General features: G+C 49.0%; 1 protein-coding gene across 4 annotated transcripts in view; it reads left to right on the top strand.

Moving 5' to 3' along the window:
- Positions 1-26,996, top strand: part of REEP1 (receptor accessory protein 1) — a 117,137-nt gene that overhangs the window by 86,152 nt on the left and 3,989 nt on the right. For 2 of the 4 annotated variants that reach the window (XM_021672631.2, XM_064377964.1), the window contains exons 6-8: positions 12,147-12,324; positions 17,111-17,146; positions 24,980-25,131. In XM_021672631.2, coding sequence (XP_021528306.1) covers positions 12,147-12,324; positions 17,111-17,146; positions 24,980-25,131 — 366 coding nt within the window. The remainder of the gene's footprint in view (positions 1-12,146; positions 12,325-17,110; positions 17,147-24,979; positions 25,132-26,996) is intronic. The other 2 variants (XM_064377965.1, XM_021672632.2) reach the window with 2 other exon arrangements.

The following is a 26,996-nucleotide window of genomic DNA, read 5'->3' as shown; positions in this document are numbered from 1 at the left end:
ACCCAGACTGGAGTGCAGTGGCACAATCTCAGCTCACCATAACCTCTGCCTCCTGGGTTCAATTCTCCCTGCCTTAGCCTCCCAAGTAGCTGGGATTACAGGTGTCCATCACCACACCTGGCTAATTTTTGTATTTTTTAGTAGAGACAGGGTTTTGCCATGTTGGCCAGGCTGGTCTTGAACTCCTGACCTTAGGTGATCTGCTGGTCTCAGCCTCCCAAAGTGCTGGGATTTCAGGCATGAGCCACTGTGCCCAGCTGTACTAGCCCCATTTCAAGTTCTTACTTGCCAGTGTGGCTGGCAGCTGGCATAGTGATAGCACATTTCCATCTTTGGATAGAAAGTTCTTTTGGACAGCACTGCCCCAAGCCCTCTGTTAATCCTCCAGTGTTCTTTTTTGCCTTATTTTCACTCCTTTGCCCACAGTTGCTCTGGCTTCAGCAGGACACCCATCCCTCCTTAACTGATCAGCTCCTTGGGGTCTCTCTATATAAGGTTCACTAGGAAAACAGAGAACTGGAAAGTCAGCCTATAGCAGCACCCATGCTGAAGCTCTTAGGTCTTCTTTTCTGGGCCTGCTTTCACACCATGACCTCTGTTTTCCTGACTTACCCTCTAAAACTCAGGCACCTTGCCTGCAATTATGGTCAGTGGCCAACAGGGGATAGCCAAGCCTTGGTTATAGCCTTTGGCATCTGAACAGTCAGGCACAATTCACGGAGAGTTCAATTATTTTGTTTTCCCACTTAAAAAAAAAATTCCAACTCACTTTTTCCTTAAAAAGAAAAAGAAGCTCTACAAAACAGTTCAGCACAATAGTGTTAAAAAAAAAAAAGTCCTCTCCACATATCCTTATCTTTTATCCATCAATGCTTTATCTAAATGTCTATTTTGAATAAAATACTGCTTTAAAATCACCATGAAATGTTATTTTTAGAATGAAAAGCTCATTTGAGGAAGTTCATAAGCCCATTGATGTGGGATTTCTGACCTGACTGGAGTCAGTTGCCTTGCCTTTGTTTGCTTTCTAGCAAAACAACGACAACAAACAAACAAAAAAAAACCAACTACTACCTGTTTACAATTAATCAGAGGGCAGGCACTGATTTTCTTTTTATAAAACCTCCCTGTGTCAGCTCATACTTAGAAGATATTTCCAAGGACAGAGAAGAGATGACAGCTGTCCCTTGCCCAGGTCCATATGTTTCACCTCTCTGGCTTCAGTCCCTACCATCTGTTGAATCAAAGAGGGTGAGGATTCCAGAAAGCCCCATGTTTGTCTCTTTATCCCTCAGAGTAGCATTCCCTGGCCACTATGCTCACTCATAGTAAGTTAGCCTTCTTTCTTCAGTTTTTAGCCAAGGACTATGTGACATGACATTAATATTTAGAATTCACCACAGCAACCATTTTTAAACACCAAGATTATCTAAACTGTTACAGACAAACTGCTGGAAAAGTTTGGAAGTATTCCCTACCCTCCAGTCTCCTAAATATTAGTCAACTCGTACCCGAGCTTCACTCTCAAAATTTGTCGAAGTAGAATCAAGCAAGACTTTTTACCAATGTGCTGGATTCCTGTTCTCCCGATGTTTCTACCTGGAATTTTACCTCACCTCACACTGCTCCATGAATAATTAAGTGGATTCAAACAAATGAAACACCCGCATCACACTCAGCTGAAGAGGAAGGGCCAGAAATTCACATGGAGTTTCTGGTCCCACATTACTTACCTTCTCTGTTCTGTGGAGACTGAGCAGCCTGATGCCTCAAGGGTCCAAGAGCAAAGAGGGAAGCCTGCCTGCCTGACCTCACAGAAGGGCCTGGTGGAGCCTGGAGATCTGAGGAAACAGTTTGAGGATCACGTGTGAGCGTCAAGAGCTGTCTCTTGGCTGTGGTGACACGGCACCTCCCCATTCTCCTCCTCTCTCTGACTCCCCTCTCGTGTTTGCCTCCTCCCTCCTTTCCTCACTCCTCAGTGTTGGTTGAATCTCTCTGGGCCCCACCTTTCTCTCCTCTCTCTCCCAGCACCGTCTCATCCTGTCTCTCACCTTCAGCTGTCACCTGATGCACCTGGTTCCCAGATGGACTTCTCTGCCCAGGGCTCAATCCCAGTGTTCCTGGTTCTCTGTCCAGGGCTCAATCCTGGTGTCTCTGGTTCTCTGTCCAGGGCTCAATCCTGGTGTCTCTGGTTCTCTGTCCAGGGCTCAATCCCGGTGTTCCTGTTCTCTGTCCAGGGTTCATTCCCGGTGTTCCTGGTTCTCTGTCCAGGGCTCAATCCCAGTGTTCCTGGTTCTCTGTCCAGGGCTCAATCCTGGTGTCTCTGGTTCTTTGTCCAGGGCTCAATCCCAGTGTTGCTGTTCTCTGTCCAGGGTTCATTCCTGGTGTTCCTGGTTCTCTGTCCAGGGCTCAATCCCAGTGTTCCTGTTCTCTGCTGAACATCTCCCCTGTCTCCTTTGTACAGAGTCCTGGATGTAACTCCAAATCTGCCCTTCCACGTGTCCCACCGTTCTGATGATAAAATCACCATCCTGTCAGGCACCCAAGCTCCAAATCTCTGTCACCTTTGATGCCCACCTTCCTCCCACTTACTCTTTAAGTCCTAACCATTTGACATCCCTTCTCTCCTTTTAGGCCTTCTTCCACACCCTTCCCTCAGCTTGGACTGTTGCAGTAGCTACCCAAATGGTCGACAACTCCCTTCCCTTCCTGTTAAAGCCTGTGTAGTCTGACTCTGATCCTAGCCTTCCAGTCTTGTCTCTCCTTACCTCTCTAGCTCTTCTGATACTGCATTCACAGCTGCCTTCTGTACTGTTCTGGAAATAGCAACTCTGAGTACTATTTCCAGAATTTTCTCTTTCTTGCCTCTGCCTTTGCTCATGTTGATCCTTCATCTGCCTCTGTTTCTACCTCTTTGAAATCCTCCCCACTCTTCCAGGTTAATGCCATCTCCTCCATGAAGCCTCCTCTAATCTCAGAACTGGCCTGTCACTCCTGGGTCCTCTGCACTGCTGTCATCATTTATATTTGTGTCCTACCTGCATCTCCATAGGTGCTCAGTAAATGTTAAAGGAATGAAAGACTGTTGTGCATATTTTTAGCTGCCGTGACCTACAGAGCAATGCGTAGCATCAAGGATAGCCAAAGTTGGGCTTTGGAGATAAGCAGGCCAGGTTTAAAAGTCCCGGCTCCCTACTTAGTGCTGCACCTCTGTGAACCTCCCTTCACCTGCAAACAAGGACGATCATAGTAGCTGCCACAAGAGTTATGAGGCAGTGTACACAAAGACTTCACAGAACGCAGAGCTCATAATAAATGTTGAATAAAGGTTGCCTGTTGTTCACTCATATGTCAGTTTGATCTCAGACTGCTTATGATCTTCTCTTTCTTCACTGTTGAACAGAATAAAAAAACAAGTTGGGCACTGGCATTGGGAGGTTATTTACAATGCAGGCTCTTCTGCACAGGACGCTGACTCTCCTGCCGTGTCCTGGCCCACCTCTTATGTGCTCTGTCTTCCTTCGCAAGCCATATTCCTGCCCTGGGCTCAGGGTTCCCCACCATTCTAGGCCTGACTTTTCAAAGGGGTGCTTCCTCCTCCTCTTCAGCCCTGAGGTGTGTGGGCCCCTGAGGGGCAGCTTATGACACGTGAGCACCTGCCACCTGCCAAGACAGGAGGAAGGTCAAACGTGGGCTGCTGGAGCAGCTGGAACCCTCACTTCAGGAAAACCAAGCTGGGGTTTGAGTGACTTGCCCAAGGTCAGGCAGCTGTTAGTTGTTGAGCCGCAATCAGCAGCAGGGTCTCTAGTTCCTCCAGTGTCCTTATATTACTCCAGTCACCCTCCACCCCAACACACATGCCCTAAACTGACACTTCCTGACCATTTTGTGCTTGGATTGCACTACCAGGCCCTGAAGCCCAGTGGCTGAGTACCTGAGAGGTGACTGGCCCTCAATGAGGATTTTAGAGTCTCTCACACCCCAGGGAACTGCTCTTCTGATGATCGATCACCTGTTTCTTGGTCTTGTGGCAGGGCTGGGGAACACTTGATCCAGGATGAAAGAATGTGGATCACAGGTACACGTCACCATAAATCACAGTTTCTGTAAAGCTTGATCACATGCGATAGTACGGGCATGTTTGCACACCAGTATAACTAGAGCTCACCTTGCACCAGCAGTGGGGCAGATTTGTCCTGTGGGTCCCCCTACCTGCCCTTAGTCCTTCCTCCCTTCTCACTGTCCCTTTCCAGCATGGCCTTTGCCTCTGAAGGAGAAAGCATGGAGAAGGCAAAGCTTCCAGCTGAGATTTCCACAGGCAAGGCCAGGGGCAGCTGCTGTGTGTAGAGGGTCCCTCTTGGTGGCTCTGACTCCCCATCACTGGGCAAGGGCCTGGCTCAGATGTCCAGGCTTGGTCCAGCTACAGAGACCCAACTTACCTGAGCACTGTCATTAGTCACACAGGCCTGTCTCACCTCCCAGGCTCCCGCTCCTCACCTCCCATCCAGCCTGCTCTGAATCGGAAGCACCAAGCCTGCCTCCCTCACCAGTTAATGCTTGTTCTTGTGCACTGTCTCTCCTTAAGGGCACTTTCCAGAAGAGAGACTAGAAAATACAGTCTCTATTCCAGAGAACCATGTACCTGCTGCAAAGTGAGGAAAGAAAAGGGGAGAACATATACTGGGGGCAAGTTCTTGATGTGCACCAGGTGGCATATCTAGGATGTTCTCATTCTAACGTCCTGCCTCCTTCACATTGCTCACCTCTCAAAAACCTTAGTGAAGCGCTCAGTTTATTGTCAAAAACCAAGTGTAGGCAGCTGAAGCCCAGCTCTCCCAGGCTGGTCTTCTTTTACTCACTGGCACTAAAGCCTCTTCTCCCCAGGCGGGTTCACTCACATGCACCTTGGGTTTTCGTCCACTGTCATACCCTGGCCCAAAGCGCTTCCCTGCCAGCACGCACCTTCCCCATCCGGCTTCCAAGGATGAAGCCCTCAACTCACTCCTCACTCGGCTTTGACCCCTTGTGGGGCCCGTGCTCAGCCATAGTAATGGTGCCGTCACCTGCCCCGTACTCTGGCGCATTTGGTTGTCTTTGTCGCTTGCGCCCTTGTACACACTTATTATCTTGATGCCCCAGCTAGACTGTGAGCTCCATGGGAGCAGGGACCATACCATCCTCGTCTTTGTTCCCCTGCGGGGCTTCGCAGAGCTTTGTGAACGTTCCTGCAGCCACTGTTGCGAGTGAGTGAATAAATAGGTGAGTGAACGAGGGAGTGATGGGAGGAAAGAGGTGAGGACACGGCTCCCTTCAGCCCCATTTTGTCGCCTTGGTGCCCATGGCTTTTTTCTCCTTTTCCCTTTTATCAGGTGGCTCGACTCTTCCATTTTATCTTCTCTTTGGACCTGAGAGAAGGGCAGGTAACCCTGGTGAGAGGTGTGACTAACTCCAAACTGATCCAGTCGGGCAGCGAGGCCAGGTCGCCGGCTCTGCTCACCAGCACGTGGTCTGGATCAGAGGCAGGTGTCCCCCCTGCCTCGGCACCTGCGTGTGCGTGTGTGTTAATCCATGCGGGGCACACAGACCCCACTTCATCATCTTTCCAGAGCCTCTTATGGTGTGAATTTGGTAGCATCTAACATGTGATTAACTTACTTGAGTTTTTTTTTTTTGTTTAATGCCTGGAGAATGGATTGAATTTGATGATGGATGCTATTGCAGTAGAAATTCTCCTTCTCTGTTTGGTTTGTTAATTCCGTTTCATGTCACAGACAAGGGCCCGGTCCTCATGCAGCATGTCATTGGGAGCCTGCTTGGCTTGGATATGGCGCATGTGTGGCTGTGGAGGCTGGAGGCTCACTCCACCAGTAAAGCGGGCACCCCCTGGGGTTTGGAAGGAAGTATTAACTCCTGAATTACTGGTGGGAAATGCAGTTGTGCTGGTGGCTCTGTTATCAATTTCCTGACTCACTAAAACCCTTTGTCTTTATTCTCATTGCCCTCAGTAGCAGGCATTAGATATTGTGTCAAGTGAGCTGGGCTAAACTTCCTGCTTTGCTGGAGCCTTCCCCTGTGACTTGTGTGTCCCTCTGGAAAAGAGGACCTCATCAAGGGCTCAACACTCATTTAGTTTCTGGAGATACCATGTACTCCTTCTTAGTTCTGTGTTGCTGTTGTTGTTGTTTTAATTACTCCTATGTCTTTTTTTTTTTTTTTTTTGGTCTAGATTGCATTGGTCAGCATCATGCACACTGTATATTCACAAAGTGAGGTCCTCAGGGTGACCTTGAGAGAGTGCTGTGGGTGTTACTGAAAATTAAATTGTACTGATTTTTTAAAGGTAATGCATGTTCTTGGTGCAGAATTCTAAAAGGACAAAAGAGAGTGTCCAGTGAAGAGTAAGCCTCACTCTTACCCCTGCCTTCCACTGGCATGGTTGTTAACAAAGAAATCATGTAGCCTTTCTGCAGACACTTCTGCTATTCGGATACATCCCTGGCCATGAACAAGGTATAAGTGGACCCCCATCTCCTTAGCAGACAAAACTGCAAAGACTTCACTTGGGATGGATTGAAGTGGCTGCTCTCGGTGGTGACAAATACTAACACATATTCCTTCTCTTTCCACCTGGTCTCCATCTTTACCCCACCAAGTCCTCTACCCACCCAAGTTCAAGCACTGTCTCCTCTGGGACACCTTGCCTCTCCAGTGTGTGCCCTCTGTTCTCTGTACCCACAACCCTCTGACACTTCTCATACGTTCCTTGTGGACATATCTCAAGGCTTGTTCAGCAGGATGCTCTTTCACGTCTGGGACCCTGGCTGATGCATCAGGCTGGAGTGGGGATTTCCCACTGTCACGCTTTACCCAGGCGGCAGTTCCATAAATGGTCATATGTTCATTCATGCAACTCCTTAACCCCTAAAGTGTATTAAGTAGAGTGGTAGATGCCAAGGCTGTAATAGTGAATAAAACAGACAATAGCAATACTTAAGTATCATTGTGTGGAGAACAAGAGAGTAGTACAGCTCAAAGGCTACAGTGACAGCATATTACAGGGAGCTGGGATGAGTACAGAAAGCTGCTTTGAGAAGTGCATTGTGTCTTAATTAAGTTAGGACACAATGTTTTCTCACTTAGAATATTTGTTTCTTCTTATTAAATAGACTCTTAGATGTAATTTTTGTCATTTTTATATGTACATTAAAAGGAACACATTAGCACAATAAATTATTAAGATCTTTCTAACCTCACTTTTTCACTTTCAGAGGTCCTGAATTACTTTTCAGCTCAGCGTGTCAGTATCCACTTATGACCATGCTGTATCATTCTCTGTTCCTTCCAGTGTGTTGGGTGATGTCAAGCTATTGTTTCTGGGATTTTCATTCATGCCAGTTTTGATGCTGCCACTTTCTTAATCATACCAGAAGGTCTCAGTGAGATATGTGTTAGACAACTGAGATTCACATTCCTTTCTCAAGAAGTTCTTAAATGGTTTGTTAATTAAATACTCAGGGATTTCAGTTGTCCAGTTATGCCAGGGAGAATAACAACCAAGTACATCTATGTATAAGCATTGACAATGATGTCAGGGCAGCAGCAATTGTAAGACCCACCCCAATTTCAGAGATGAAAAATATGTCTTTGAATTGATAAAAATCATTTTCAAGAAGTCTAGGAGTAGGTGGGTGCTGTCATTATAATTCTGGATACTTAGTGATGTCTTTTTAAATTTTAAAAATAGAGATGGGGGTCTACCTATGTTGCCCAGGCTGGTTTCGAACTCCTGGGCTTCAGCAATCCTCCTGCCTCAGCCACCAAAGTGCTGGGATTACAGGCATGCACCACCAGATGGGCCTTCTCAGAGCTTTTAATACGATAATGTGGCTCAAGGAATTATGGGGACTATGGTATTAACCCTTCCCAAATGTGAAGAATCCAAGTTTAATTTCCCAAAGAAAGGAACCCCATTTTGCAGACTACCAGTAAACAACTTGTGGTTCTTCCCAGAAGAGAATGGTCTAGAATAAAAATTCTACAGAGCAGAGCTGAACTGACAGTGTGGAATGGGGTTTGCAGGAAGTGAATAGGAATGAGATTTTGTGTAGAGACTAAGGGCTGAAAGGTTTACAAATGAAAGAGGCATATTGATTTTTATTTTTTGAGACGGAGTTTTTGCTCTTGTTGCCCAGGCTGGAGTGCAATGTTGTGATCTCGGCTCACTGCAACCTCCATCTCCCAGGTTCAAGAGATTCTCCCGCCTCAGCCTCCCGAGTAGCTGGGATTATAGTCGTGTACCACCACACCTGACTAATTTTGTATTTTTAGTAGAGACGGGGTTTTACCATATTGGTCAGGCTGACCTCAAGTGATCCACCCACCTCAGCCTCCCAAAGTGCTGGGATTACAGGCGTGAGCCATGGTGCCTGGCCAGGCATATTGATTTTAACCATCTCAGAGTGTTTTGACAGGCAAGGGCTAATTTATTTTCAAAAGTCTTGTATATACACCACTATAATTTCCTCTGACACAGGCCTAGGTTTATACTGAGCTATTATTATCTCCCTCTCTTTCCTAACCTCTGCCACTGCCAGTGATATTGGAGCTAGACTGGTTGGCTTCTGGGAGTGGAATGGAGCACTTTGCTAAAATGAACGTGTACGATGCCTGCTGCTGCTTTCTCTCACATATGTTGCTGAGCAACAATGTGTAAGAACTGGCAAACTGTGTTGAGAGAATTTGTCCCTGGCTGTTTATTTTTGCCTGGGGTCATGAAGCCCCTCCTGGTCCTTTTGATCAAAGTGATCTTTTCCACCTCTGCTTTCTCTTTTTTTTTTTGAGATGGAGTCTTGCTCTGTCGCCAGGCTGGAATGCAGTGGTGCAACCTTGGCTCACTGCAACCTCCGCCTCCTGGGTTCAAGCGATTCTCCACCTCAACCTCCCGAGTAGCTGGGACCACAGGCGCGTGCCACCACACCTGGCTAATTTTTTTTGTATTTTCGTTAAGAGACGGGGTTTCACCATGTTGGCCAGGATGGTCTTGATCTCTTGACCTCGTGATCTGCCCGCCTCGGCCTCCCAAAGTGCTGGGATTACAGGCATGAGCCACCACGCCCAGCCCCACCTCTGCTTTCAGTAGCAACCTTTGTGTCTTAGGCAGTAGCCACAGCATCAACATCATTGCCATCAAAGTTGACGTTTTGAACACTGACTATGGATTGGGCTATGTGATGGGTATCTTAAGGACATAATCTTGTCGAATCTGCACCAGCAGCCAGCCATGTGGATGCTTTTCTGCAAATGAGGGTATTGAGGCGGAGAGAGGTGAAGATCACTCAGCTGTTAAATGACAGGGCTGGAATTTGAATCCAGGCCTGACTGGGGAACTACTGTTCTCAGTCTTCACTTTTTGTAGCTTCTGGTAGGGCACCTCTGTGTTGTATCTGTACATTTGTCTTTTTACACTTTCTCAGAAATCAAGCTGTACTGGTGGTGTTTCCTATTAACACCTAGCACTGTGTCTTGCCCATAAAAAGTACCTGATAATTGTTGAACAAGTAAAATAAATGAAGAAATGAGAGGATGAATGAAAGGGTGAGTCAGTGAGTGGTTTGCTTGAACACTACTAGCCTAACATTGAGTTACTCACTTATAATTAGCAGAATATTTTCTCACTCATTTCGGAATCAAGTTTTGCTCCTTAGTCACCAAATTTCTTCTAAATTCTAGATGCCACCTAGAATGCTTCTGCGTAAAATAATCATGGATCATTGGCTGTTATATTTGAAGGGGTTATATAATGGGTGGCTGGCTGGTCCAGCTGTCATTTTGTGGGCAAAGACCACCTAGCTATTCTTGTCAAGGACATGAGGCCTTGGACCCTTGCCCACCATCATTCTAGAGCAGTGTCGGAGGCAACCAGGGTAATTTCTGTCTTTTTTCACATGATATCCTTCTTGGCCTGTATTTACAATTCTAATTGTGTTTATTTGATTATTTAAATAGTTTTCTTTGTGTTTTTGTTGTTAGTTTCCTGGCGACATGGTTTTTTGTATCTTTGGTAGGTTGGGAACAGCTCTACTTCATATTTTAATGCATCTTGATTTTAGTCTGGCATTTCTTTCTTTCTTTTTATTTTTTTGAGACAGAGTCTCACTTTGTCACTCAGACCAGAGTGGAGTGGTGTGATCAGGGCTCATTACAGCCTCTACCTCTTGGACTCAGGCAGTCCTCCCACCTCAGCGTTCTGAGTAGCTGGAACTACAAGCATATACACCATGCCCAGCTAGTTTAAAATTTTTTTTTGTATATACAGGGTCTCACTATGTTGCCCATGCTGGTCTCGAACTCCTGGACTCAAGCAATCCTCCTGCCTCAGCCTCCCAGAGTACTAGGATTACAGGCATGAGCCACCATGCCTGGCCTCTTCTGGCATTTCTTCTAAACCTGCCTGCAAGCCCCTTTTGTTCTCCCCTCCCCTTTAATAAACTCATTTTGCATTTGCTCCTTGATCCTATCTGGATCTTTCACTTCGGTGAATTGCTGTGCTTTGTTGGTTCATTTTTATTATTATTTTTATTAAGTAAAACGAAAAAATCTTCCAAACCTTTCTCTCACCTCTGAAAACCTCTTACTCAACTGTTTTGGCCCTTGCTTGTTTCATCAATCTCACCAACAGTCCTCTTGTCAGCGACTTGAATTGATTTTGTGCTGATTTGTTGGTTCTGTTATGTCTGTCGTGTGGTATTGTCCCCAAGTCCCCCAGATCTCTGAGACCACTCTTTCCTTCATTATCCAAGTGGCATAGAATACCTCTCCCATGCCACTGCAGTGCCAGGCACCCAAGGGAAGCCTGCACACCCTCCAGACTTCCTTCTTTCTGAAGATGCTTGAGTTCATTCATTTGCCTGGTAGTTACTTGCCTGTCACTTCTTGTTCCAAATCCTAGCCCAGTTCTCAATTGCCCCAGTCTCCTCCCACTCTCAGGTTTCCTTAGCCTCTCTCTGCAGCCCCTGGGCACACTTAAAGCAATGCCACCATCCCTGAGCCTTCACTGTGATCATTTTCACTCTGACACATTCTCATCCAGACAGGGAGGAGCTGCTCTTTCATAAGTAAAATGCATTGATCTTGCTTTCCTAAACAAAAGAACAGTTCCCCCCTGAGAATAATTCTCTGTCTCCCTCAGAATATGAAATGGTTATAGTCAGCAAGAGTTTTTTTTTTTTGTTTTTTTTTTTTTGAGACGGAGTTTCGCTCTTGATACCCAGGCTGGAGCGCAATGGCGCGATCTCGGCTCACCGCAATCTCCGCCTCCTGGGTTCAGGCAATTCTCCTGCCTCAGCCTCCTGAGTAGCTGGGATTACAGGCACACGCCACCGTGCCCAGCTAGTTTTTTGTATTAGTAGAGACGGGGTTTCACCATGTTGACCAGGATGGTCTCGATCTCTTGACCTCGTGATCCACCCGCCTCGGCCTCCCAAAGTGCTGGGATTACAGGCTTGAGCCACCGCGCCCGGCCAGCAAGAGTTTTTTAATATCATTTTTTTCCTTCCTGATTCATTACTTTTGGGTATTTTATGAAGCTGAAATGCACCAGTGGAAGTAAGTGTGCCTTGTAGACATAATATGCTATACAGATAAAAGAAATTTCTGTCAAACGTTTAAAAAAATATTGTCTGCATTTTGTGTCCTTTGAAAATAATAAGAACTAAACACATAGAATATTAGCTTTTAATTTCTTGACTAGATTCTCACGTACTGAGAAAAACATAGATACATGTGGATTTTTATTTATGTAAAGCAAGAGAAACAGCAGATGGCCTGGAGGGAGTAGGAGCTGCAGGCAGTAGTCTCGCCCTTGGCCCTGGTCTGTCTGAGGCTCAGGATCATCTTGGGGGTATCTGAGGGCGGGGAGGGAGCCTGGAGCCAAAGGAGTGATTGCTGAGCCCCAGAGGAGGCCCTGGAAAATTCTGGGATTTGACCCTCTCTGTGTTTCCAGCAGCTATGCCTGGGCACCTGCCCCTTTGCAGAGTTGATTCAGGTCTTGATCTCTGCCTTGCTAACCATCAGAGCTCCCTCTTGGCCTTTGAGACTGATCTGTGGAGCAGGACCTCTGATGTGTGCCCCTCCTGTGTTGTATCCAGGGACAGGGTGCCTTATCGGAGAGACTGCGGAGCTTCAGCATGCAGGACCTCACCACCATCAGGGGAGATGGCGCCCCTGCTCCTTCAGGCCCCCCACCGCCGGGGTCTGGGCGGGCCAGCGGCAAACACGGCCAGCCCAAGATGTCCAGGAGTGCTTCTGAGAGCGCTAGCAGCTCAGGTAGGTGTCACTTTACTTCTCCTCTTTCCCTCTCCTTGGGCCTCGATTTCATTGAGAGAGGCCCAGTCCACCATGTGGCGTGCAGCCTGGCACTGGCCCCATGGACCTGCCATCAACAGAGGTGTCCATCAGATCATGCTAGGTCAGCCAAGGGGCGAGCACCCCTCAGGTCAGGCCAGAAGCTGGCCTGGAGACTCTGATCAGGCAAAGGGCTAGGTCACCTGTACCAAAGGGTCCCCCCTCCTCTATCTGATTGCCTAGGGAATTGGGGGTAGTTGGAGGATAGTGTCTAGGCCAAGCCTGGAGGCAGCAGGTACAACAGGACCTGGGCCCTGGGAGCCTTCTGTGTTCTCTTCTCAGACTCCAGGGAGGCATGCCTGTTGACACCTGAGTGTTGTCTTCTCACCGGGGCTTACTGCTCTCATGGGCCCCCTTCCCTGCCTGAAAATTGCCTGTTCTCTCTCTCACTCTGCTGTCTTCTTCTCATCTCTGACCCCTCATGCATCTCACACCACCCACAGCCTCTGCATACCAAGGGCCATGCTAGCTCTGAGCTGTAGTTCCTATGCCAGCAGGGACCTTACAGTAACCACACCTTTACCTCCAATGCCTGCCTCTGGTGTCACATGCCCATCATGGGGTTGCTGGTATTGGGACTGACCTGGGGACCTCATTAAACATGCAAAGTCCTGGGCCCATCTGTAGAGGCTTCTGTAGGTCTGGGGTGAGACCCAGAAGTGTGATTTTATTCAGTTGCAGCCATGTTTGGGAACCCCCTCGCATCAGATCCACCAGTGTGGGTTTCAGGCTCATGGAGGGTGGGGCACGGGCTAGGGGCACACAGTTTTCCAGGCTGCTCCTTGGGAGGATGACAGGGGCCTTGACTCTCAGTTGCTGAGCACAGAAGCTGCCCAGGACTGATGGTGGAGGTGTAGGGGACAGTTCTGGATCACCACCTCTGCCTCCCTGTGGTTGGAGGGGTGGGAATTGAGCCACTCTTTTGGAATCTATGTCCACAATGTATGTCTGGTGGCTGCCTGGCCCTTAAAGGGAGATGTCTGGCCACCTGTGACCGTGTGCTGTAAGGTGCAGCCTGCAGGGGACACCTTGGCCATAAGCCCCATGTCCTGACAGACCCCATCTGATTCTCAGGGTCTTAGACATCGACAGGGAGGCATGAGGCCTGTGGCTACCTCAGAATGACAACTCATGCCCAGAGCCAAGTGCATCTCAGGGCTCTGTCCCCTTTCCTCCCCCTCAGCAGTGTCTCCTTGGCCCTTCACAGGTCTGAAGACTGGTTTTTCTATTGGGAGATGTTTTAACCCTGTCACAGCTGAAAGCATGGGCAGGGATGGAATCACAAAAGGCCAAGCAGGAAATGACTCAGGGATCTTTCAGTCAACTCCAGCGATTTTACTGGTAAAGAGACAGAGGTGCAGGGAAGGGGACTGTGCAGGGTCACCCACGGTGGGCTGCCGTAGAGCATGGCCTCCTGACTCCTGGGCCAGTGCCCTTCGCCACTCACTCATCAACCTTCCAGGTTTTGTCAAGCATCTAGACCTTCTGATCTGCCAGACACTGCCGCAGAAATAGGGGGACAACACAGAGTTAGGTCTCAGCTCCATACTGCAGCAGCTCATCGTCTGCCAAGCCTCAGGTGAAAACTGCCCCTTAGATGGAAAAAGGGCCTCAGTTCAGTGAAACCCAGAGGGCAGAGCAAGAACAGTGGGGTGAAGTTCCAGGGGGCTAGCCACTTGCTCACTGCATGACCCAGGCAAGCTGTTTACCCTCTCTGCACCCCAGACTCCTTATCTGTTCAAGGAATGACACCCTTTGTAGGGTTGTTGTGAGGCTTCAAATGAAATAAGCCATGTAAAAGTGCTTATGGTTACGCCTGGCATCAATACACAGTAGCTGTTATCATTGTTCTCGTTGTAATTTGTCTCTCTTGAGAGGGCGTGTTGTCATGCTGTAAGTGTCCAGGAGAGAAATGGACCATCTTGGGAGGTAGTGAGATCCCTGATATTGGAAGGACCCAAGCCAAAGTTGGATGGTCAGGTTCGAGGGAGGGATTCCTGTTTCGGCTAGGAAGTGGGCCTAGGTGGCCCTGGGGTCCCTTTGCCTCCAAGAGTTTGCATTGCCATTATAGAGGTGAGCCCAGTGGAGGAAGCAGGCTCAGAGTTTGTGTACTGGGCTAAGGCCCCCAGCCCTAGATTGCTGGCCTCCTGCCTAGACCTCTGGTGGTGACTTATTCAGGGCAGCCTCAGAACTGGGAATGCAAGAAGCTGGCAGGGTCTGCAGGGAGATGGGAGTGTCTTCTGGGCCTGGAGCATCTTCCCAGCCCAGCACCACGTAGAAAAGCATTTGGGATGATTTGCTTTGGCGCTGGCTCTGCCACTCTCTGTGAGCAGAGATGGTGATGTCCCCTGCCATGCCCCAGGGAGGCAGTGGGGAGCGAGAGGACCGGCTGTGCTGCACCATGCCCAGCCCTCCTCACTGCCACCCCGCTTGGCCTCAGCACCTACGACCACAGGGGGCAAAGAGGAAAGGTGCGACCCAGCAGGGAGGCCAGGGGCAGTGTGGTGCTCTTCCCAACTGTTCTGGAGCCTAAAATAAAAGCCATCTCAAAAAGGAAGACAGGTGAAAGATGGCCTGGGCCTGGATATGGGGCAAGATTGACTGGGTCAGAGGCTTTGGGGCTGTCATATCCTTAAGTAAGGTCAACGTGCCTGGGAGGAAGTCTAGCAGAGGAAGCCCTTCCCAGCTCAGCCCCCAGTGTGGGCCTCGGATGCCAGAAAGGGCCCCAGAAGAGGGAAGGAGGCCAGACTTCATCCTGGTTGGGTGATGCCGGGACTGTGCAGACACGGCAAATGCAGCACAACAAGGCATGCTCGTTCCTGCTGAGCCTCGATTCAGCCTCAGAACTTCTCTCAGAACCCAGGCAGACGCTACCATAGGATTTGACCTTGGCACAGAAGACAGACCGGATTTCCTTAAGCTTTCTTCTTTGTAAAAAAGGCCCAATAATCCCTATTCAGTCTGTGTCTTAGGGTTGTGAGGAGAGCAAACCAGAGAATTTGCAAACCCTGGACAGGTGGCAGGAGTTGAAGACAACCTGGAGAGAGGTGGGAGCTGCACCCTGTGGAATTCTCTGCAGCCGCTGGAAGCAACAGATTTAAATGTATACACAGTAGAACTTGAAAGCATGATGCCAGGTGAAGAAAAGTACAAACAGAATGAAATTTTATCTAACAATTTATGTACAATAAAAATATATGCCCATCATGCAAAGTAACAATATGAAGTTTATACAAAGAACATGTTGAAACAAAAAGTTGCATATTAAAATGTTAAAACTGACACTCCTTGAGGAGGAAGGAGAATGTGAGTGGGGTGTGGGAATACAAGTCATGTAAAGGCACATAAAAAGTGAGGGGGGTGGTTGGGCACGTTGGCATATGCCTGTAATCCCAGCACTTTGGGAGGTCGAGGCGGGTGGATCACTTGAGGTCAGGATTTCAAGACCAGCCTGACCAACATGGAGAAACCCCGTCTCTACTGAAAATGTAAAATTAGCCAGGCATGGTGGTGCATGCCTGTAATCCCAGCTACTTGGGAGGCTGAGGCAGGAGAATTGCTTGAACCTGGGAGGCAGAGGTTGTAGTGAGCCGGGGTCACACCATAGCACTCCAGCCTGGGCAACGAGAGCAAAACCCTGTCTCAAAAAAAAAAAAAAAAAGTGAGGAGGATCCCATGAACCAGTCCAGACCATTTGCTGTGAGCTGAGAAGGGACATCCACATGACCTCCTGAATCTTGAGAAAAAGAAGAAAGATGCTGCAAATGAAGGTGAGAGAAAGGGGCACGAAGACTGTCCCTGCACAGTCACTCAGTGCTGCAAGCTCCTGGCTGGCAGACACAGGTTCTGTGCTTCCCTCTGGAAGCACCCACCTGGCATACCCACCACATGCCTGGCACACAAGAGACCTCTGCGTGTGCTCTGAGGACACAGGGTCTGGGCATTGGAGAAGGGGAAGAAGAGTTCCCTCTTGCTGCTTTCAGCAGCCAGAATGGGGCTGGGCAGTGCACTTGGCTTGACCCTCTCTCTTGCCTGGAGTTTTCCTCTTTGCTTAAAGGGTCAGGGCGGGTGGGGACTGACATGGCCCTCCCTGCAGAATGAGCTGGGAGGTGTGTAGTCAGATACCATACACTGAATGCCTAGCACTGGACAGCAGGAAGGGTACAAGAAATGAAAGAATGATCCTCGTCTTCCATGGACTTGGAATCACTCAGTGAGCATGTATTTAGTGAGCACCTACTCTATGTCAAGGCCCAGATGTGCACCAAGACCAATGGCCTGTACAAGGCAGCAGCCAGTTAGGCCTTTGCAAATGCCCAGACACGAAGTACTTTGGGGTTCAGAGGTGAGTCTGATGAGGTTTCCTCGGGGACATTCTAAACTGGAAAGCGGAGAGAGGAGGAGGCTGTGGGCAGGGGTGCTTGGAGTTATTTCCCAGAGGAAACTTTGACTCTGTCTCCTGCCTTCCCTGCAGGGTGCAAGGACTGACTTTGTGGTCCAGGTGAGGTTATTTTCTGCACCTGAGAGGAAACTGAATCTGAGATGACTCTTTCCCCACTTTGGTGTCTCTACAGAGACCCACATTCCTGGGATCCCTAGCTGGTACACACTGGGATCCCCACACCTCTCCAGGGCCTCCCTGTTTGCCCAGGGCTGGTTCCTGACCAGGGGGAATGTCACTGATGGTGCCCCCACCCCATTCCCACAGTGTGTACCTGCTGCTCCACCTGCAGGACCCGGAAAGGTGAGTAAGCAGCCAGCCTCTCCGCAGTGTGCTGGGCTCTCACTCGGGAAGAGCTTCTAACCAGGAGCGGGCACCTGACCCTGGGGCTCCCTTTCAGCTGCATGGTCATAGGGAGGGGTCAAGAGGTTAACCCTTTATAACAGCAATCGTAGTAACTTACAGTTTCTGTGAGCTGGAAATTTGGGAGCGGCTTAACTGGGTGGTTCTGGCTCAGGGTCTCTCAAGAGGTTGCAGTCAAGATGTCGGCCCAGGCTGTCACTGGAGGGCTTGATGAAACTGGAGGATCCACTTTCAAGATGGTGCTCTTATGGCTGTTGGCTGGAGGCTCCTTACCTCATGGGCTTCTCCAGGGCTGCTTAAGTGTCCTTACAACATGGTAGGCAGCTTGGCCTGGAGTAAGCCATTCAAGAGAGACAGGGTAGGCAGGAAGCCAGGGTACCTTTTCTGTCCTAGGCTTTGAAGTCACACTTATCACTTCTGCCTTATTCTATTTGTTGGGAGCAAGTCATTAAGCATAGCCCACGTTCAAGGGGAGGAGAATTTATCTTCACCTCTTGAAGGGAGGAGCATCGAAGAATGTATGGAGGTATCTTAAAACCACCACAGGGTCACTGAGCGCGGTGGCTCACGCCTGTAATCCCAGAACTTTGGGAGGCAGAAGTGGGAGGATTGCTTGAGCCCAGGAGTTTGAGACCAAACTGGGCAACATAGCGAGAATTCATCTCTACAATTAAAAAAAAAAAAAAAAAAAAAAAAGGCCAGGCGTGGTGGTGTGCACCTGTGGTCCCAACTACTTGAGAGGCTGAGGCAGGAGAATTGCTTGAGCCTGGGAGGTCAAGGTTGCAGTGAGCCGTGATTGTGCTATTGCACTTGAGCTGGGTGGCAGAGCAAGACCCTGTCTCAAAAAAAAAAAAAAGTCGCAACAGGGTCATACTTCCTTGTGCTCCAGGTAAGGACACAGGGACTTACTAAGGTCCTCTGAAATGATGAAGTCCTAAAGTTCCAGGGGTTTCTGGTCCTGGTGCAGCCAAGGGAGCCCTGGTGCTGCTTTGCCACTTACTAGCTGTGCAACTGTGTGAATCGCCTAACCACTGTGAGCTTCAGTTCCTCCTCTTAAAATAGAGATGAGATCCCTGCTTCCCGACCTCACTGTGCTGTTGTGAAAGTGGCCATGAAAGGGCCATAATAATCCTGGGAATGATGATGGTGATGATAATGATGATGGTGGTGGTGGCGGTACTGATGGTGATGCTGCTGATGGTGGTGATAGCCTGGAGCAGCCAGGAGACCCCAGGGAGAGGGGAGGTCTCCCAGTTCTGGACAAGGACTCCTGCTGCTGCCTTCCCAGTGTATGAGTGATGGCTTGTTGGAGCCACAGCCACCTGGTGGTTGCCATGACCTGCTCCTCCTGTTGCCTATCCTTAACTAGACATATTAGGGACTAGTGAGGGTGCTAGACTAACTCAGTGCCCCTTTTTCACTGCCTGGCTCCCCATGGAGAAGCCGCCTTAGGCTCAGAAGGCTAGAGGGCCATGCCTGGCCTGCAACCTGCTAGGTGGTGTCAGGAGAGGAAGGAAGGCACACAAGGTGCCCAGTATAGCTTTTGTTCCAGCCCTGGTGCTGCAGAGGCATGGCATGCCCCTCCCACATTGGCAATAAGCAGGACAGGAAACTGCATTGTGTGAAGTGGCCTGTTTTCCCTCCATTGCTTTATTTATTTATATATTTTTTAGAGATGGAGTCTTGCTATGTTGCCCAGGCTGGAGTGCAGTGGCTATTCACAGGTGCAATCCCGCTACTGATCAGCACGGGAGTTTTGACCTGCTCTATTTCCAACCTGGGCCTGTTCACCCCTACTTAGGCAACCCGGTGGTCCCCCGCTCCTGGGAGGTCACCATATTGATGCCAAACTTAGTGTGGACACCCGATCGGCATAGTGCACTGCAGCCCAGAACTCCTGAACTCAAGTGATCCTCCCATCTCAGCCTCCAGAGTAGCTAGGACTACAGGCATGTGCCACCGCGCCCGGCCATTGCTTTATTTTTAAGACTCTCAGAGCTGGCTGGGTGCGGTGGCTCACGCCTATAATTCCAGCACTTTGGGAGGCTGAGACGGGTGGATCACGAGGTCAAGAGATCGAGACCATCCTGGTCAACATGGTGAAACCCCGTCTCTACTAAAAATACAAAAATTAGCTGAGCATGGTGGCGCACGCCTATAGTCCCAGCTACTCGGAAGGCTGAAGCAGGAGAATTGCTTGAACCCAGGAGACGGAGGTTGTGGGGAGCCGAGATCGCGCCATTGCACTCCAGCCTGGGTAACAAGAGCGAAACTCTGTCTCAAAAAAAAAAAAAAATACTCTCAGAGCTCAGCTTTTTAAGTCCTTTATAGAAGAGCTGGGGATCAGGTCAGGCATGGTGGCTCACGCCTATAATCCCAGCATTTTGGGAAGCTGAGGCGGGCAGATTACCTGATGTTGGGAGTTTGAGACCAGCGTGACCAACATGGAGAAACCCCATCTCTACTAAAAATACAAAATTAGCCAGGCGAGGTGGTGCATGCCTGTAATCCCCGCTACTTGTGATGCTGAGGCAGGAGAATCACTTGAACCCAGGAGGAGGAGGTTGTGGTGAGCCGAGATAGTGCCATTGCACTCCAGCCTGGTCAACAAGAGCAAAACTGGGTCTCAAAACAAAACAAAACTAAACAAACCAAACCAAAAAAAAACAGGAAGAGCTGGGGATTTGGGAGGCCATAGGCTGAAGTGAACTGACAGAGTCCTGAGCAGGGCTGCAGTTAGAGACCAGTGTCCTAGCTCAGCTCTGACTCTAACCCTGTGTCCCCATGGGGCCCCCTGGTCCAAGTTGGAAATGAAGGGGCTGTGTGCAGCTGTTTCCAGCACTGGGCACTAGATGCTGGCCTGGTGGACACACTAGTTCATGGGAAATGACCCTGCGGTCCCAGTGGTTCCAATCACAGGGATTTCTGTCTATTCACACTGTAGTTTTGAGTCTGTAAATTCCGTGAGCCATTCCAAAAGCCTCTAATTCTGGGAGACTGACACTTGGGGGTCGGGGAGAGTGGCTGCCCTGTCTTCCGTTCTTTCCCTGGCACTGCTCTATGCTGCTCTCAGAAGCCCTCCCCTGCTATGACACCTGGTGATTTCATGATCAGACACAGCGTTTCCAGTGCATTTCCAGTGCATTTCAAAAGAGCTGTAGATGACTGTAGGAACTGAATAGCTCTGGAAGACTGCACATGCACAAGAATGTGTCCAGGATTCAGTGTCCAAGTTCTGGTTCCTCATCCCAGAGTGGGTTGGGAGCTGCTGTGATGGGGGCTGCTGGACAGTCGGAAGCAGGTGAGGCCTGGTGGAGGCCTCAAGACCTGGACGCCTTTGCCCCAGCCCTTCCTTTCTTGGTCCTCTGCCTCTCCAAGGGCCTCTTAAACCTGTGCCCTGGAGTTCTCCCTGTCTGTGAGGTCTGCATGCAAGGAACCCTCTGATGACTGGTCTACACCATTCCCTGTGAGGCCTTGCGAGAGCCCCTGCACTCTGCAGGCCTCAGTCTCCCCCTCCATAAGGTGTCCCTCCCAGCTCTGACAGTCTCTACTGGGTTATGCAGTGACGGCAGATGGTGTTGCGGGGGGGTCTGTCTTGCACTTAGGGCTATAGGCTGACTCTTAAGCAGCAAGAGGATTTCACAGGTATTGGGGACACTTTCCTCCTGGTCCCCTGAAATGTTGTCACAGTGGGGGCTCACTCAGGCCAAAGCCTGGAAAGATTCAGACTACCTCTGGAGCCACGCAGGGCCCTAGGGCCCTCAGCAGACAGGAACATTTTCTAGGAATCGTAAATTCAGGACTTAATTCATGATGGGGGTAGGGAAAAGGAGGCATTTTGGAGGCTGCTAAGTGCCTTTTAGGGCAGTGACAGAGCTCGAAGGCCTCAGAGGGCAGCAGCCTCTATTCTAAGCTGCACATCTCAGATGCCAGAACATTCTCTTCCCACCTTTACTCTGTTCCTGTCCCATTTGTCAACTGATTCGCTATTGTTTTCTGCATGTCTCTCTCTTTTTCTATGTGTCTATTATTATCTCTCCCTTCTTTTTTATCTGCTTACCTCTAGGTAATACAGAACTGAACTCTGGATTACTGCCTGTGGTTAGTCATAGGGGTGTCCCTCCCCCCTTTTTAAAATCAAATATGTAGGATATAATTTTTAAAAGCAGTCATCCTTCTTGTCCTCTGAGAGAGAGAGAGAGAGAGAAAGAGAATTGCATTTCGAGTGTGGCCTCTGGGCAGTGTACTTCTTCTGACCAGAGCAGGAGGAGCTGCCTGATGTTTAGAGTATGGGAAGTGAGTGAGCCTGTGTGCATGTGAGTGTGTATGTGAGTGTGTCTGTGTGGATGGGTGTGTGTGCATAAGTATGCACACATGGGTGAGTTTCAGTGCCAAAGACCCTTCTCTAACAGAATGTTCTTTTCTCTCTCCTCGGTGCCGTTGGGGACGTGGATGTAAGTGTTCCAGACGGGCGTGCTCTTCTGCAGACGTTTGCTGCGTTCCATTAATGCTCTCACTAATGTGTGTGCTGTGTAGGATGTTTTTGCTAACCTGGGAGAGGTTCTGCTGTACTGCAGGGGTGGGGCGGCCCTGGGCCCAGTGCAGGCTACACAAGCCTTTAAAGGGCTGAGAGGCTCTGCCAGTTTCTCCCTCCCTGCCTTCCCCGCAGAGAGAAAAGGTGGAGCCTGCAGCCCTGCCTGCTGTAGTCTGGCTGACACGTTTGCTAATACAAAAACATCAGCCAAGGCCACACACCCATTTCCCTGCTGTGGAAGACAGCAGAGACCCTGCCCTTTCCTAGAAGCAACCCAGCTTTGGGCATCATAGTGGTAGCTCTTCAGGCTCAAGGCCATGGCCGCCATCACCTGAGGTTTGCAAGTTGTTATGGCCATGACCTTGGATGGGAGACCCTCCTCTCATATATGTTGTCTCTGGGAGCCATTAGAGTACTAAGATAGGGATAGCAATACTCTTTCAGGCCTGTTGCCAGGGGTAAGGACCTGTTATCTTTAGATATTCAGAGACAAGACACAGAGGAGGCAGAGCATGGAATTTTCTACCCAGCTACTCACCCTCATGCTCTTCCTGGTGCCCCTTTTTTGGGACTATGTTCTGAGGGGTTCACTTCTCCATTTATACTCTTCCTGATCTAAAAAGGAGTTAGGTCTACCTGTGGAAATATATCTAAAGTAGCAAATCAAAGTAAGAAAAATGAAGCAAGGGGAAAAGGGAGTGGGCAAGTAAGATGGAATCAGGGGGAGAAGAATATTTTAAATGCATTCCATCAAGGTGTTGACTGTCAAGACACCTGACTTCCTTGAAACCACTGCAAAGAGGGAAATACAATTAGTTAAGAGATTCATGTCCACAGTGCAACAGCCAACCAGAGGCTTAGCAGCTTGCCTCGTTTAGAATTATTTTATTCTCTCTGGTTCTGAGAGTAAGACAAATATTATAGACAACATTCTTGGCAGAAATGCTCAGCAGACACAGTGACTAGGAGAGGTCTTCCTTTTTTAGGAGGTTATCTCTGTAGCTTCCCCTGAGGCTACTTCTGGCCCCCTCACTGTCCACACTGGCTTCTTTTGCTCCCAGCCTCTGCTGAGCTGAGCACTGGTTTCTCTTCCTGTTTGGATATCTGAGTTGTCCTTGAACCATCACTCCTACTGGACTGGAGGTTCATTTCTTTTCTACCCTATAGTCCTTGCAGTGGAGAACATACTCAAAGCCATTTTGGTTTCAGTCCTGAGATTACAGTGATGATGGTGATTTCGGTAATGTCTGAGTTCATTGCTCAGCCTCAGTCAATCCAGACTGGATGACTGGGCTGGGTTGTTGGATGACTAGGCTGGGTTTTTAGATGCCTGAGGATCTCACGGTGACCTTGGGCCACCTTCTGATGCCCATAACCATCAGTACAGGGAAAGCCCTGGACCCAGATGTGAATGGTACAGCATGGGCAGAGGCACAGACTTGAAGCAGCATCCTTCCCACTTCCATGTCACGAGGATTGCTGCTGGGGTGGGGCTGGCAGGCTGCTTCTATAGTTTCTGCCTTGGTCTGAGGGCTTTTGATCTTTTTTCCCTCCTGCCAGGCAGGAGGTATCTGTGTCCAGAAGGAATTTCCTGGTTTGGTGAATGGGTGTCAAGCTCTGACTTGGGACGAGAGTTGAGCTCTCTGAGATGACTTCAGGATTCTACTTAGTTTAGCTGATAAGTGGCCACTGACTGTGTGCCCAGCCCTAGGTCAGGTGCTCAGAGGGACTGAGGAAGGATCAGCCATGGCCCCCAACCTCAAGATGCCTTCTGTTGGCTGAGGCAATGAGACTGACATGAGGACCCACAAACTGTGTGGCACAGCCTCCGAGCACTGTTGGGTCTCAGAGTGGGGAGGCCAGGGAGGGCCAGAGTATTCAGAGGGGGCTCCCTGGAGTTGCAGGTCTTTGTGTTTAATAGGATGCAGCTGATTAGGACAGAGGAAGGGACCAGAGGACAAACTAAAGCCAGAGTAAATAAGCTGGGGAAGTGCAGAGTAGAAATTAAAAAAAAAAAAATCAAAGGAACATTAATGATCTCAGGACTTTACTTACTAAGGCCCATCTGAACCAATCACACCCCAGCTTACAATTCAGCTTTGGGTGTTGTGCTGCCTCCTGCTGGCTGTTGGGGAACACAGCAGTGGTAACTGGTAAAGCTGCCCTAGATTAGGGTTTACTTGTCTGTTTTACTCCACACCTGGTGGTGGTATAGTCTAGCAACTCCATTGCTGATGGAGAGAGAGCACATTCCATGCTGAATATGCTCTTAGGAGCATTGTGTCCCAGGAAGAGCTCTGGTTTCCTGGAGGCCTCATGGTGATTGGACTAGATGGCTTGAGAACCCCCTAGTTCTGCATTCTGTGATTCTAGGTAAAAACAATAGATGAAGCATAGAAAGATATGTGTGTGTGATATCAAATAAGCGGAGTAGGAGCAGAAGATATTTTACATCTCAACTAAGATAGAACCACCTAGCCAGATGACATGGAATATGTATTAGCACTTAACATTTAAAAAATAGTGTTAAATGAGATGAATTAATTCTAAAGCTTTTCCTGCAGATGTATTCAAGGCAGACTGAAACAGGACTCTTGCTGACATTTTTTTGGCAGAGGCTTCTATCAGATTCTCCTTCCATTAGGTTTCTCTGCTTCTCTAGGACTGGGACTTTGAAAAAAACAAAAAACCTGCATAGCTTTGCTTAAGGTTATCCCTTAAGGCTTCCTGGCATTTTACATCCTGTCTCTTACAGAATGCTTAGAGCTGAACATGCAAGTATAATACACTGTCAACATGGCCTGTATGTGTAACATAGAAACTGCTCCCCCACCCCACCCCAAATCATTGCTGCTGTCCTCTCTAGAGGAGATTCTTTCCCCGAGCATTCATCTGGTGTGGGATCACAGGACTGAGTTGCAGGGATTGATGTGTCTCAGTTAAGGCAGCTTTTCTTCACCCAGGGAAGTGGTGCCCCCTTGGTGGCTTTTCAGTAGATTCTGAGCCTGTGGTTGTTTCTGTGCAGTGCCTGGAGATTCATACAACTGCACTTTCACAATCCCAGACTCTGCAAGGAGGCCCCCAAAACATCAGTGCTTCTTCAGACCCAGGGGCCTCAGCTGTCCTCACAGGCCTGGCTTGGTGTGCTGTGTGCCTAACCTTGCCCTTCCTTGTTCCCTGCACTGACGCCTCCTTGCTATACTTTGTCTCCTCTATGTAGATTGTAAATGGACATTAAGTGGTTGAGGGAGATGTGAATGAGGGTGGTGTGAAGGCATGGGAGCCCCACCAGGTCCAAAACCCATTGGCGTTTTCTGACGAGGAAGAGGAAGACCTGCTGGATTTCATGTACAAGTATAAAGCACCTCGAAGGACGGACTTGCTCCTGGAGGTACAAAGTGTCTGGGGCTGCGGGTTGGAGTGTGTTTGTCCAAGGGCTGTGCCCTGGAGACTGGGGGTCCCAGGAGCAGCATCTCCCGGCACCAATATCTCCTCAATGCCTGAGATGGAAAGATCTCTTTCCATCAAACAAGCAGAACCAGCCATTGGATAACATCCAGTTACTTGCCAAGGAGAGGAAATCCTATTAATTTCATTTAGAAATAGGAGTGTGAGCCAGGTATACTGGCTCACGCCTGTAATCCCAGCACTTTGGGAGGCCGAGGTGGGTGGATGACCTGAGGTCAGGGGTTCAAGACCAGCCTGACAACATGGTGAAACCCCATCTCTACTAAAAATACAAAAATTAGCCAGGTGTGGTGGCACGCACCTGTATTTCCAGCTACTCAGGAGACTGTGGCAGGAGAATCGCTTGAACCCGGGAGGCAGAGGTTGCAGTGAGATTGCGCCACTGCACTCCAGCCTGGATGACAGAGTGAGACTCCATCTCAATTAAAAAAAAAAAAAAAGAAGAAAAGAAAAAGTAATAGAGTAGTAAAGTATCTCGGTCTTTATTATTTTGTTTCTTCCAGATATTAACAAGTACTAATCTAAGTTGATATACAAGTGAAAAGCAACCCAAATGGGTATTTTGGGGGGAAGAAAACTCAGAATGTGTTATTTGAAAAGTTTTTATAAATAAGAATAAGGCTTGTTCATCACTGTATCTCCAAGACACAGCACAGTGCCTGGTACAAAGTAGCTATTCCTGAAATGTTACTAAACGGATACAGCCCTTTAGAATTACCAAACCCAAAACCCTTGACATATATGCTATTGTCAGCTGTAGGATGTGGATGGAATTCTGGCAGCAGGAGGGCTGAGCCTGGAGCCTTCTGGGCCTTGCTTTGTGAGGTGGGTAGGGAGTCACCAGTTATGAGCGCAGGTGCAGGGACCCCGGTCTTCCTCTCTGCTTCCTAAGGTCTCCTCTCCTATTCCTCATCCGCTGGGTATCGCAGCCTGAGAGGCCATCTGAAGCAAACAGGAAGTCCCCGTACAGACCCTCGTGAGACTTATATAGGGAGATGCCTCGAAATGGTCCCCTCCACAAACACAGCGGCCTAGCATTCTTATTCGTTAGGACTGTAATTATCACCATCTCCATGTGCAGTTCATCAGGTTCCTTTCCAAGATGAGTTACACATAGATCCCTTTTAAACTTAGAGGTTTTAGGAAAGGATGTTCTGGGCTTGGACACTGCTGGAGGAGTCCAGCCTGGGCAATCCGGCTTGGGCAGCCTCATGATGGGGAGAGGAGCTCAGCCTAAAGAATTCTAGGGCCCAAGGGTTTGTGCTGTTTTACTTTTGTTTATTGAAGCTGCACAAGCTGCTTTACTGTTTACTGTTCACCAGCCCACCAAGAGGCACATTACTGGAAGGGTGGGTTCCGTTGTTTCTTTTTTCAGTCTCTGTCTAGAGGCAGCTGGTAAGCATTTCCTAGTGTTAAGACTGTAGCATGAGGATTCCATGAGAGGGCCTGAGTGTTCTCTGGCTCATTCACTGCCTCCCTTCTACATGTCTGCCCAGCACTGAGCCACTCACCAGGAAATGGTGGCAAATGTGACATGGCCCTGCCCTCAGGAAGTCCCCAGTCTGGTGGGGAGAGAGTGAGCAGCACCCCCCCCAACTCCCTTCTCACTGGGTGCAAAGTCCTCTGCTGTGAGACATGCACAAAACATGATGAAAGAACAAAGGCGGTGACGATGCCTGGTTGTGTGTGGCTGGGCAGTGGCGGGAGGGGCTCTGGGAAAACTTTGCAGAAGTGACTTTTGAACTGGGTCCTCAGGAGGCCTAGAAATATGCAAGACAGAGGAGGGAG

This window comes from Aotus nancymaae, unplaced genomic scaffold (assembly GCF_030222135.1).
Source record: "Aotus nancymaae isolate 86718 unplaced genomic scaffold, 86718_ANA_hifiasm-v0.15.2.pri h1tg000017l, whole genome shotgun sequence".
Lineage (NCBI taxonomy): Eukaryota > Metazoa > Chordata > Mammalia > Primates > Aotidae > Aotus > Aotus nancymaae.
Note: the sequence above shows the minus strand (reverse complement) of the source record. Positions and strands in the feature narration are given on the sequence as shown.